Below are 13356 nucleotides of genomic sequence, written 5' to 3' on the forward strand. Positions count from 1 at the left end.
GAGGAGGAGGAGGAAGAGGAAGGACGTCTTCCTTGTTCCTCCTCTGAAAGGCGTCCAGTTGGGCGTAGTGGTGTTGGTAATGGCCGACTGGCTGATGTCCATTAAACCTGCAGCAGTAACAGTTTTAGGTCAAAGTCCATTTGTTAATCTCATTGAGAAGTCACAACATCACTGATAACTGAGAAATATTTTCATTTATGGAGGAAAGAGGTTAATTGTTTGATCCAGTCGATGTAATTCACCTTTGGTTCTGCTGCCCTGCATCTTCTCTGTTTGCAGCTCTTTGATGAAGAGGCTGCAATCATAATTAAATGAAATATTATAACAATAGAAAGAAGAAAAAAAATATAAGAGGCAGTTGAATGAACATATATATCTATATATCATTCCCCATATTTGACAGTATAATTTTGTACAATGTCATACATTTATTAATACAGTTGTCACTCCACAGTCTTTGCAGCCACTGAAAAGTCTCTAATTTCTCAATTCAAGTTTTATTATTGATACTTGTATATGATATATAACCTTAAAGGGTAACCATTAGAATGAAGGGTTTTTGAGGGATTCATTCATGGACTGTAGCCTGATGCACACTCTGATGTTAAAAGGTAGAAGTTGAAAGTAGTTATTATTACTCTGTAGTGGGCAGGAGTGTGGACTCTGAGTGGGACTCTCCACTCTGGTTTAGCAGGCTGTCTCTTTACAGCGGCTCCGGGTCTCTCTGCTGCTCTGGACTTTTGTTTCTTCTCTGGATAACAGGAAAGTCTCAAGTTAGAATAGAAAAGCATGTAAACAAGCTGTTTATCAATAGATAATGGTGTAACTTTGAATGTTGTCCTCTGTCAGTGATGTGCATGTACTAGTACTGTAAGTACTGTACTTAAGTAAGGACTCAAGTCACTTGTACTTTTTCCATTTCATGTAACTTTATACTTCTTCTCCACACAATCTCAGAGTCAAATATTATACTTTTCACTGCCATACATTTATTTAATAGCTTTAGTTACTTGTAACTTCCTGTCCAGTGAAAACAATGCATCTCTAGATTTGGTGATTTTGGATTTTTCTCATAACCTGAAGGTGTTCCTTTAAGGGTTGGGAAAATTATTGTTCTCCTTAAAAAGCCTCTTGGTTCAGATGGAAAATACATCGTCACAAAGTTAGAGGGTTGTTTTTCTGAGTTTATGAAAAGTTGACTTTTTAGAGAATAGTAGAACAGAAAATCACCCCTACAAACATATGATGATCTTATAGAATATGATGCATTGCTGTAGATTAAACTACCCAACACCCCTGGCTGCTGTATACATATTTTACATGTGCACCCATAGGTGGCATGAGTTGCCTGTTTATTACTGCTCTTCCTGCTCTTGTTCCTTTGTCTGATATTGTCTAAAAAATGCCCCAAAAACTGCTCAAAGTTTGAGTGAACACATTTAAGTTTACAAAAAAGACATGCAAAACATATAATAAGGCATTATGAGCTGCCTGTGAAAAGATGAAAGCTGAAGACGCTTGAGTAAGGTAACAATTGTGAAACACACTAGCAAGTTAAAACAGGCACTCCCTCAATGATTTAAGACTTTAATATCTGATGTTACCAAAACACAAAGAATGCCAAGATGTGACGCGATAACGATCAGTCCAACCCGAATCCCGCCCAGCAGTGTTACGACCAAGGAGAGAATCGTGTTTCCCTTCAGATTATCAGACTGGAGCCGAGCCAGCATCAACAATGTGAGCTCATACTGAACTGGTGTCTGTGATCGACCACCGGGTGGCGCCAGAATCCAGATTCAACACATCTTATGAAAACTGAAACAACTGTACTTTTTTTTTTTAGCATAATTGTGCAGAGATTCCATAATAACCTTTCAGCATATTATAATTTTAGTGGTCCGAGATAAAAAATAGACCTTTGAAACCATTTCAGGGGGAGACTTCACAAGACATTCACAGGTCATACAAGAGAGTTGGTGTTCATATTGGCTGTTCTACAATACGTGCAGGCCCTTTCGGTGAAAGTCTTTATCAAAGGCAGAATATCCTAAAAGAAAAGGTATTGCTATTCCAGCAGGATACCAAAATTATACTGCCTACCCCAGATGTTACATTTGTGTTGTATAAATGTTATTTTTATGTATTTTATGTGCGGCCTTACCTGCTGCTCCTGCTCTAGTTTTAACAGCTTGAGACGCTGCTGCCTTGTTTCGATGCAGCACAGTGTGGCTGAACTCCTCCTGCATCACCTGCACACACAGGAAAACACACACACGTAGGTTTATACATCGATACTTCTGAGGACCATCCATCATCACAGGCCGGCCACAGTACGTCAGGGTGGACGGCTGTGTCTCTGAGTCTGTGATCAGCAACACCGGCGCACCCCAAGGAACTGTACTGGCACCGTTCCTCTTCACTCTCTACACCTCGGACTTCCGCTTCAACTCTGGTTCCTGCCACCTCCAAAAGTTTTCCGATGACTCCTCCATTGTTGGATGTATCACCAGGGACAACGAGGAGGAGTACAGAGGACTGATTGAGAGCTTCATCACATGGTGCAGCAACAACCACCTGAAGCTCAACATCAGCAAGACCAAGGAGCTTGTGGTGGACTACCAGAGGAACAGAAGCCCCCCTGTCCCTGTTTTCATTCAGGGAGGGGAAGTGGAGAGGGTTGAGTCCTACAAGTACCTTGGGGTGCAGATCAACAATAAACTGGACTGGACACACAACACTGACGCCCTCTACAGGAAAGGACAGAGCAGGCTGTTCTTCCTGAGGAGGCTGAGGTCCTTCAATGTGTGCAATAAACTGCTCAAGGCCTTCTACCAGTCTGTGGTAGCCAGCGCCCTCTTCTTCGCTGTAGCGTGCTGGGGTGGTGGCATCAGGACTGGAGATGCCAACAAACTTAATAAGCTGGTGAGGAAAGCCAGCTCTGTGGTGGGTCTGGAGCTGGACAGTCTGGAGTCAGTGGGTGAGAGGAGGATGAAGGCCAAACTCGGAGCCATCCTGGACAATCCCTCTCACCCTCTCCATGAGGAACTGTGGCAGCTGGGCAGCTCTTTCAGCCATCGGCTGATTCTGCCAAAGAGCAGGACGGAGCGCTTCAGACGCTCATTTGTGCCCACTGCCATCAGACTGTACAACAACAGCGGAGACCACAGTCTGTCAACATGCTGACCAGGCCCCCCCCCATGTAGATGTACTGTACATTTTTATTTTTATTTTTATTCTTATTTCTTATTTTTGTTCTATCTTTATTTTGTTGTATAGTATGTGTATTTATTGTCTGTGTCTGTGTAGTTGAGCTGCTGCAACACTCGAATTTCCCCCATGGGGATCAATAAAGGAATATAATAATAATCCTTCATGGAAACAAATAATGGCCACAGAGATTCAAATACTGTAAGCAACTAAATACATTATTTTGAAATTAAAATACCACTAAATTCAAGGCACTGACATTTTTTTGTGTATTTCAGGGATATGTTGTCTATTTTTAAACCTTTCACTGATTTGATTGTTTTAATTGACTGAGTAGTGAACGGATCAGATTCATTACCTGTGGATCCAGGTGTTTGCTGATGTGCTTCTCCAGGAAGGGACGCTTGAGGACAGAGCTGACCGAGGGACGGTCCCGGGGGTTGACCTGATAAACAATATGAGTGTGTTGATAATTATAATGTTTATAATTATTCAATCAATTGATAATTATTTGTGCAGACCAATAACAAAACTCATCACAAGTGACAAAACTTGATTTCCAACAGTGTCACTTACTTTCTGTATAATATGAAACTATAAATTACTTGTGTAGACATTTACTATCTACACATTGAATAGTTGCAGTAAACTCCATCGAAAGGTTATTTCGTAGAAAGTTCTGTTCAAAATCTCCTGTAAACATCTGAAAGATATACTTAATCAGCAGTCTGTACTGTAGAGTGTTTACAGTAGACAATGGGAGCTTCCTTTTGTGCAGCCTAGGGTGATATCCTGAACAGCTGCTCAAACAGTTTCCTGACATTCTGACAATCACACTTTCTTTTTTAAATGTCCTTGACTTGCAGTTGAACTCAGTAACAATATATTATTTTCAGTTGATCTTTTCTACTGAATTAATTTCATGGAAATACACTATTTTTATGGTTTCTGAAGTTTAAAAAGATACAAAGATAAAATAACAGATTCTGCTTTTTGAGAGCGTTACAACTCAGAAATAGACAACTTAATTCATGCACTCACTGACAGGAATGTAGGGAGTTCAAGTTAAAGGTTCCTCCTCAGGGATCAAGTCAGAGTCATCAGTGTTCAAGTAACAGATAACAGCACAAATAAACTGAGTTGAATTGTTTAAATTTGTGTCATCAAAGTTCAAGTCCAGGTTAAGCTACAACTACTGATGTGTTGTTTATGCATACTTAATTATGGTTGATGTACTTCATATAAATACACTGTAAAGAGAAATAATATATTAAGAGTATCTGACCTTGAAGAGTTGGATGACCAGCAGGCGAAGGTCGTAGGAGTAGTGGCTGGGTACCGGGTTGTAGCTGCCCCTGCAAATTTTACCGACCAGCTGCCGCAGACTGCTGCCCTCAAACTACAGGTGAAGACAGGTAGATAACAACACATCATTGGTTTATGACGTAGTCATTATTCAAGTAAAATGGGAAACTTTTCTCTGGTCCAAACCTCTCAAATATCAGAATCTGAGTCAGCTTTATTGGCCAAGTATTTAAGCACATACAAGGAATTTCTTTTGCATTGCTCTCAGTTTTCTTACTAACACAAAAATAGACATAATATCTATGAACATGGACAACAAAGGTGGAGAAATAAAGGTAGGGGGTAGAGCAGATCATAATATATGAAGAATGTGAAAAATATATGAATATAAATATGTATATAAATATATGTTAATAAATCTAAGTGACCAACATGAATAAAGAGTCTATATAGAGTTCAGGTGTTTCTGTAAATTGTAAGCACAAATACAATTGTAATACAAATGTGTGAGAGGATTGGGCGTGGTACTTTAAGTGTTAATAAAATAAAACAATCCATTTGAATACACCACCTCATGCTTTTGTATAAAGGACTTTTTTTTTTTTTTTATTGTTAAATAAATGTTTTGGTAAATTTAGTTTTGTGGCATTTGTGCTTTTATTTGACTAAACAATCAATCAAATAATCAAGAAAATAATTAGCTGATTAATCAATAATGAAAATAATATTTAGTTGTAGCAATATGTGTGTGCTCATATTGCTCTACTATGTAAGTGCCCAGCTGTGTGTGTGTGTGTGTGTGTGTGTGTGTGTGTGTGTGTGTGTGTGTGTGTGTGTGTGTGTGTGTGTGTGTGTGTGTGTGTGTGTGTGTGCTGGGTCTCACTCACTGGATGCCTCAGGGTGCAGAGTTCATATAGGACGCAGCCCAGAGACCAGATATCCCTGCAGAGAGAGAATACACACACACACACACACACACACACACACACACACACACACACACACACACACACACACACACACACACACACACACACAAGGAATGAAGGATATTAAATCAAATCTGACATTAATTTAACTTGTTTTATGACCCCCAGATGTGTTCCCAGCTCATGTTTTGAAACTTGACAAATTCAGGGATCGTATTTATGAAGCCACCATGATGCCCCATTAGTGCGTCTTGTGTAAGTGAACATATTTCGTGTTGAAACAGGACGCTGGGGCCGGGCCTAACATTATCCTCTGTCCCCCTGAGCTAAAGTCATAAACACCAGAAACAAAACCACAATGTTAAAAAAAAATCCAGAACAGTGAAGTGTCCTTTCAGAGCGAAACCGACCGAAGCTTCTAGTAAAAGACTTTCAGTTCTCGAGTCATACGACAGCTTTGGCATCTTCTTTTTTGGCAAGGAAGAGAGTATATGTGTGTGTGTGATAGTGTACTTCTATCTTTGTGAGGTCCTACTATAGCTTTAGACCTTGAGAATGAGGCCATTATCAGGATTTAAGATAATTTGTCCATTGAGTTTAGAATTAGGTTAAGGTTAAGGTTAGGGTTAGGGGCTCAGGCATGGATTATGTAAATAAGGGTCTCACAAGTTTAGCAAACCAAACATGTCCGTGTGAGTGTGGGAAAGAGGAAGTAACGTTGACCTCAGTTTTATCAAAACAAGAGTGCAAAGAGGAACAGCCCAATGATCTGTCTAAACACTCAGGAAGAGAGGGTAGAGACTGATAATCATTTCGCATATGTGTGTGTTTGCTGCACTTTTGAGTTTCCTGGTAATGATGGGTTTGTGTGCATGTGTACATGATGATAACAGTATGATTGCAGATCATTCACTTCTATCTCAATCAAATGGTTGAGATCATCATAAGATGAGCAAGTTAAGCAGCCAAACATGTTTTAATAGAATTAACTGGGACTAAGCAATACAAGACCAAACTTCTTCATATCCGTGTCTTTATCAACAATTAAGAATTATTATGTGGTTCCATCTGAACGTACGTCTTGTTGTTGTAGGGTCGATTCTCGCAGATCTCAGGGGAGAGGTAGTACGGTGTCCCAACACAAGTCCTGGCCAGCTCCATGGTGCTGCACAGCCACAGGTCACAAACACAACACAGTCAGGGTTCATTGCATAAAGTAACACAAAAATGTAAAATCATATCAAATATTAACTGACCCCTTCCTAACACGCTTGTAAAATGAGGCTTTAAAAACTTTGTGTGCAGAGCTAAAAAAACATTTCTGGCTTAAAAAACATCAACCTGCAGCCACATGAAACAGATAATAGTTAAGAAAGAGAATAGGAGTATAAGAATATGCCTATTGTTCTGCATTAGAACATAACTCTAATGGGCCATTTAGGTGCTTAGGTGCTAGCTTAGATTAAAAAAATGAAAAAAAGTCTGAATCATTAAATATCAAAAGATATATTTTTTTATAGTATCAAAATAATACATATTAATAAGTTCCCCTTTTTTCAGTCCTACAGGCGGACCATTAATTCCATAATATGTGTGTTTACATGTCCTGGGAGTTTGTGGAATGATAATGACTTGTTTGGAAGTGTTCCATGTGTTACAGAGCACTCAGTGATAAACAGCTGCAGTGTGTGTGTGTGTGTGTGTGTGTGTGTGTGTGTGTGTGTGTGTGTGTGTGTGTGTGTGTGTGTGTGTGTGTGTGTGTGTGTGTGTGTGTGTGTGTGTGTGTGTGTGAAGATGACACTGACTTACTTATTCAACATTCTTGCGATTCCAAAGTCCCCCAGCTTTGCTTTCATCCCTCCGTTGGTTAGGAAGATATTCTGGAGCAGAGGGAGTGCAGGAATGAAAGCATGTCTGTGTTCCAGCGGAGAAACGGTGACTGTGCATGTTTTACGTGTGTGTGTGTGTGTGTGTGTGTGTGTGTGTGTGTGTGTGTGTGTGTGTGTGTGTGTGAGTGTGTGAGTGTGTGTGTGTGTGTGTGTAAACAGATATGATTGATGAAAGATAGTGATGGTTGTGAACAGAGACGCAGTCTGTGGTCAGTTATTCTGGGAGTTGGAACACAGCGAGCTCTTTGTTCAGAACAAAGCAGAAGCTCTGGACAGCAGAGCCTCACAATCCTCTGAACTCTGTAATGATAATACTCGTTAATTAAAAAGTCTAACCTCAGGGTCAGTGGATAACGTTGTTTACCATGTCCAAGTAGTACTAGGAATGCATTATGTAGAGTCTTGGGGATACAATGCTCAGTTAAATTCATAGTCCAACCAAAAATTTGTAGATTTAGTATCAAACACTGGAGGCCTGAAAGGTGGCTGTCAAACGTTTCCAACAGCAGCTGTGATTCGAGTGGATCCATGTCTTTTATTATAAACATGCAACTGTATTTAAACAGCACATTGCAGATAAAAATATAAGAAAAAGAAAACAATGAGCCTCATGCAGGACCATTTCAGTATTCTTATCCAAAACTTTTCTCTGTGAGGTTTATTACAATGAGAGTTTCAATTCAGATTAACCAAACTTTTCTAACAGCACAAACTTGTTGTAAGATGCTTGTTTAAGTGAGATAAATGTCACCTTCTGAGATTTGATCATATGCATTATCGCCGTTTCGTGATAAGTTTCATTGAAAAAAATATGATTAAAGAGAGGAAAGAAGAATTTAAAGTCCTGATGACAAACATTCTCTGGTTCCAGCTTCTCATATGTTAGGATTTGTCTGGTTTTGTCTGTTTCATATCAATGTGCGTTAATTGTTTTGATTGTTGGTCGGACAAAACAAGCAGTGTGAAGACGTCACTTTGGACTGACTCTGCATTTTTCACTATTTTCTGACATTACATATAGACTAAATGTTTATTCTATTAATCATAAAAGTAATTGATGTATTCAATTATGAAAATAATTGTTTAGAGTAACTGAGCTCAGTGTATCTAATAAAGAACCAGACAAAGTTTTACCTGAAAGTGTGTTTGTTTTATGAAGTGTCTACCCATCAGCCCTCTGCTCACTTGACCCTCATATAGAACAACATGAATGTGATGCTTTTTAAAGTGTACCAAGTGTGATTGTGTGCAGCATTGAAGTGTGTCAGATACCTGAGCTTTGATGTCTCTGTGAAGGACCTTCCTGTCGTGGATGTGTTTGAGTCCGAGGCAGATCTGAACAAACCAGTCCACGACCTGAAGAACACACGTCTCAGTTGTGTGTTTAAGTTTAATAAATATAGTTTTTAGACCAAATGACTTCCTAATGACAGAAACATGGAGAGCATCCTCGGCCCTCCAGAGGTCACCTCACCTGCATCTCACTGAAGAAGACTCCTCTCTTCATGTTGATCTTCTTCATCAGATCTCCTCCGTCACAGTACTCCATCACTATATACAGGCTGCCATTCTCTATACACAAATACAGCAAACAGTACTCACAATATATTTTGAGCACAAAGGAAAAGACTAAATGTTCTGTATGGAGCTACACTCACCTTGAAATGAACTTATGAAGGACACAATGTTCGGGTGTTTCATCTTTGACAGCAAGGTCACTTCTTTCTTGGACGATTCCTTTTCCTTCGCTGACATCTGACCAGTGAACACATTTTTAATCAAACACTTTAACTCGTTACATGTGTAAATGAACTCTAGCCTGAAACAGCTGGTTAACAACTGGGTTAAATAACGAACCCTCATGTTTCTCAGAACTTTGGATTTCTTTCAAATTTTGGATGCCGCATAATTTCCTGTATGGAACTTTCTTTAAAACACATATTTAGTTTGTTTGTAGCCATCACTGAACTTGTGCAGGCCGGAAGGAAATAACTTTCTTATGGACATAAAAACATTGTTACTTTTTTAACAATACATTCTAAAAATAGCTTTATTCAGAAAGGTCAGTGCAGTATCAACTGTGGTTTTAAAACATCAGTGAGTTTCAGGTTGTGGGTGAGAAACCGTTTTTACCTTCCTGAGGTTGATCTGTTTGACCACACACTGTCCGTCTCCATCTCCCCCTTTGTCTCGAACCAGGAAGGCTTTACCAAACGCACCCTCTCCAATCTGACGGATGACCTCATAGTTGTTCATAACACCTGTAAGACCTGTAAAAAGAAACACAATAAAGTTTTTACACTGAAATGAGAGAAGAGAAAGTTTTTCAATTGCCAAGACAGAAAGAAAATGTGCCTTATTGCTAGTGAATGCTAATCTACCAGCTTGTTATTTTTTTTTTTTTTTGTTTAAGGCTGCAACCAACAATTATTTTCATTTTCAATCAATCTGCTGAAGCCTAAATGTCTGTTTTAAAAAAAAGAAATCTAAAGTATTAGGTTTATAGCGTTATAAAACAGAGAAAAGTGTGTGCAGCATTTTATGTCGTAGCTCCAAGTGAAGCCAACAGCACTACATCATTATTTAATAAGCTAATCATTTATATTGTAAGTGAAATATGTTTTTAAATAAAGTAGCAACTATTAAATAAATGTAATGAAGTTAAAAGTATAGTATTTGCCTTAAAATATAGTAGAGTTGAAGTATAAAGTCGCATAAAAAATAGAAATGCACATGTCAAGTACCTCAATATTGTACTAAAATATTGTACTTGAGTACTTAGTAACTTTTTTTGTATTGGACTGAATATAATGATTATTTTATTTATGGATTAATCTGCTGGTTATTAATCAACTGATTGTAAAAATTGTGAAAATTATGAAAATGGTATAAAATGCCTAAAGTGCCTTTAAATTGTGTTTTTTGTGCAATAATTTTAATCTGTAAAATATCTAAATCCATATAGTGAAGTATAATTTGTGAATGAACTCTGGCTCACAGAAAGGTCAAAGGTCAACAACACAGTGACGAGTTCCGGCGGAAGTAGCCCGTTGCCATGGAGACAGATACACAGGCTACACTAACTTAGCTTCCAAGCTAACACAACATCAGTTTCGGGCCAAATAGCAGTTTTTTTCCCCACATTTAAGTGTCAGATAATAACATTTATTCTTACCCTCTACAGAGTTGTCTTGTTCTGAGAAGTCACATAGTGGAAATAATTAAAGCGGTGGAAATAAACTTTAAACTAAGGAGGCGTTGTGTCTACGGTCTGCGTTTGTCAACTACGGCAAGCGCAAAGGAGGAAACGCATGGAATGCTGGGAGTTGTAGTCGTAGTAGTTTTTTGCGTAATTCGACAAAAACGCCTCTTTTTTCCAGCATATTGATAAAATAAACATAAAGTTAGAGTCAGTTTATGATAATAAGAAATCCTTAAGAACTCAACAGCCAGTTTACATTAACTTTGACAGTTTATTCTTGTATAATTTCAAAGGTATTCCTAATAAACCGCATTTGTTACAATATTTGAAACAATTAACCAGTTAATTGATTAATTGATTACCAGATATTTTGATAGATCACGGTGTTCCTCAGATTTATTTTCAAATTTTCAGATTATTGTTTCAATTTGTATTGAATTACTTGAACTTTAAAATTCATAATATAACATTTAACATTTACCATGAAAGCCCAAAAAGTGATTGATCAATTCTGAAAATGCAGTTTTATTGTCGTACTTATATTATTTATTTAAAACTTTAACAGTTTAAGAATCTAAAAAAAAAAAAAAAGAAGAAGCAAAACCTGTCAATCAATGTGGGGGGTGGGGGGCAGAAAGACTTATTTTTGTTTCAGCATTTATCATTTGTTCTAACTCAGTTCCTGCAATGTGACATGTGACAGTTATCAGGAAATGATCAGTTGTTTTCTGTACAAGAGTTTGAGGTATTTGGATGAGGCAAGACAACTACTCAAACACACACACACACACACACACACACAAACACACACACACAATCACACACACACACAAACACACACACACACAGTAGTGCAGTGATGACACAGACACATTCAGCAGTACAAAATAGGAGTGGCGATGTGTGATTTAAATGGAAAACAGAAGAGGAAGTGGCCTCTAGGGTGCCCTTAAAATTGAGAAGTTGCAATTCAGTGAAATAAAGGCTGCCCCCATGCTAGAACACTTTCTGCACACTAGTACCCATTTTAATTTTTTCACCCCTTCCCCTCAGACCGTCTGGGTCTGCCACTATCTCTGCAGTCATCTCTCACCTGTCCACTCTGTAATCAGAACCAGAGGCTTCACTGCGACTGCAAAGACAAGATCCTGATTTAAGTCCTTAGTTTGGCACCAGAGGTTTGACGCTTTATTCACAGTTACAGATCATGTTGCCGTTGTCACATTTTAGCCATCACACCCCAGAAGGATATGCCGGGAATCCATAGTGTGTGTGTATGTGTGTGTGTGTGTGTGTGAAGTTATTCATGGTGTACTGTATGTTACACTATCTGAAAGAGTGGTGGAAATGTAGTGTAAGCATCTTCTACTGAATGTGTCTTATTAATACATTCATACATATTTAGTTGTGATAAGCTAGGCTAACTAAATCTTGAACCTATATATGCACTGAACATACAGACGTGAAACTGATATTCCTCTCACCTGATAGTGGAGGACACAGAATTAACAAAGTTATAATGAATAATCTGTCTTTGGCTCCCATCTCTTACCTTTTCAATTATCAGCTTTATTCACGTTCCCACAGCAAAAAGACACACTCAAAACCAAAATGGATTTATTTATTCAAAACGCAACGCACATTTTTATCTGGAGATCTGAGAACATTTGTAAATTAAAGGTTGCCTTCAAGAGTCCATCCTTAAATGACATTTTGAGCCAAACCATTGAACTTGATGTCTCAAGTTTTTGAGTTTGTCCAACTAGTTTACCCTTCTCTTACTTACCGAAAATTGGAGATGTTAGCACGCTCACATTTGTTAATTGGCTCCAAATACAAAGTAGTCTACAGTTGAGGCTGAAGGGTCATTATTCTGCAGGTATTTGGTCATAAACCAAAGTATTAGACAAATGAAAATGTTGACCTCATGGTGCCAGATGAAAGATCACAGGAATACCAAAATTATTGTATTATTTAATCCATCCATCTATGTTTAAATAAATGTCATTGCAGTTAGATAAGCCAAAAGTCATTTGTAAACTAGGTGCCTTGTTCATTTGTTTAAGTAACATTTGTTGTACTTCAGTGATGTTTTGTGCCATCGTAGTAGTGCAAGTACCTAAAAATATATATTTTTTATAAAGTTCTTGAGTAAATGTACTGACTTCCTGTCCAGCACTGATTACTTTATGCGTTTTCTTCTCCAAATCTAATTTTTGTAAAGCCTTGTTGATTTGAAAAACAAAATAAAACTGAAGTTTAGTTAAATAAAATATATATTTTTTTTATTCAAAGGCGATGATGTGACGGGCTGTAGGGTTGCCGTGGTTATTAACTTCTGTAGTCATATGACCCTCTTTGAACAACCTTCTCTCTGATCCTTCAAGGTGACACACCACCGCTAACCACCTGGCTCATTTCCCATGATCCCCCTGGGTGAGGTCCCTCTGATTAGTGCCTTAATCAAGGACAAATTTCCACTGTGATCAAATGACACACAGGCTGAGTGCTCGCTGTGACAGCTGATCTGGGGTCAGTCCTCCGAGGTGACGGCGGCAGACACACAGTCGCATAATGACACAGCAGTCACTGCGTTCAAATAAACAAGTCAATGACAACGGTACACAGTGATATTCATCTTTAAAGGTAATACTATAAACACTGTGTACTCGTCAGTGCTGGAATAAGCACTTAGATTATTTACTTAGGAACAAGTACTTATACAACATGGTAGAAATACTCTACTAGTTTATTCCAGTGGTTTCCAACATAGGGGTCAGCCCTATCTATTTCAGTTCATGGAATTTTTGTCATGTTTTTA

The 13356-nt window shown here is 38.3% G+C and overlaps 1 protein-coding gene across 1 annotated transcript; it reads right to left on the reverse strand.

Annotated features, from left to right (window-relative positions):
* Position 1: 1 nt before the first annotated feature.
* On the reverse strand, positions 2 to 10521 carry LOC129104979 (serine/threonine-protein kinase Nek5; the record flags this gene model as incomplete). The annotated part of the gene is made up of 14 exons (XM_054615841.1): positions 10509 to 10521; positions 9467 to 9603; positions 8992 to 9088; positions 8808 to 8905; positions 8606 to 8689; positions 7254 to 7324; positions 6523 to 6609; positions 5403 to 5457; positions 4496 to 4609; positions 3569 to 3655; positions 2165 to 2252; positions 639 to 751; positions 243 to 295; positions 2 to 107 (listed from the first exon to the last, which is right to left on the reverse strand). Coding segments are annotated over exons 2-14 (1176 nt in total), but the record flags the coding sequence as incomplete, so codon positions are not given.
* Positions 10522 to 13356: the final 2835 nt, after the last annotated feature.

This window comes from Anoplopoma fimbria, chromosome 16 (genome assembly GCF_027596085.1).
Source record: "Anoplopoma fimbria isolate UVic2021 breed Golden Eagle Sablefish chromosome 16, Afim_UVic_2022, whole genome shotgun sequence".
Lineage (NCBI taxonomy): Eukaryota > Metazoa > Chordata > Actinopteri > Perciformes > Anoplopomatidae > Anoplopoma > Anoplopoma fimbria.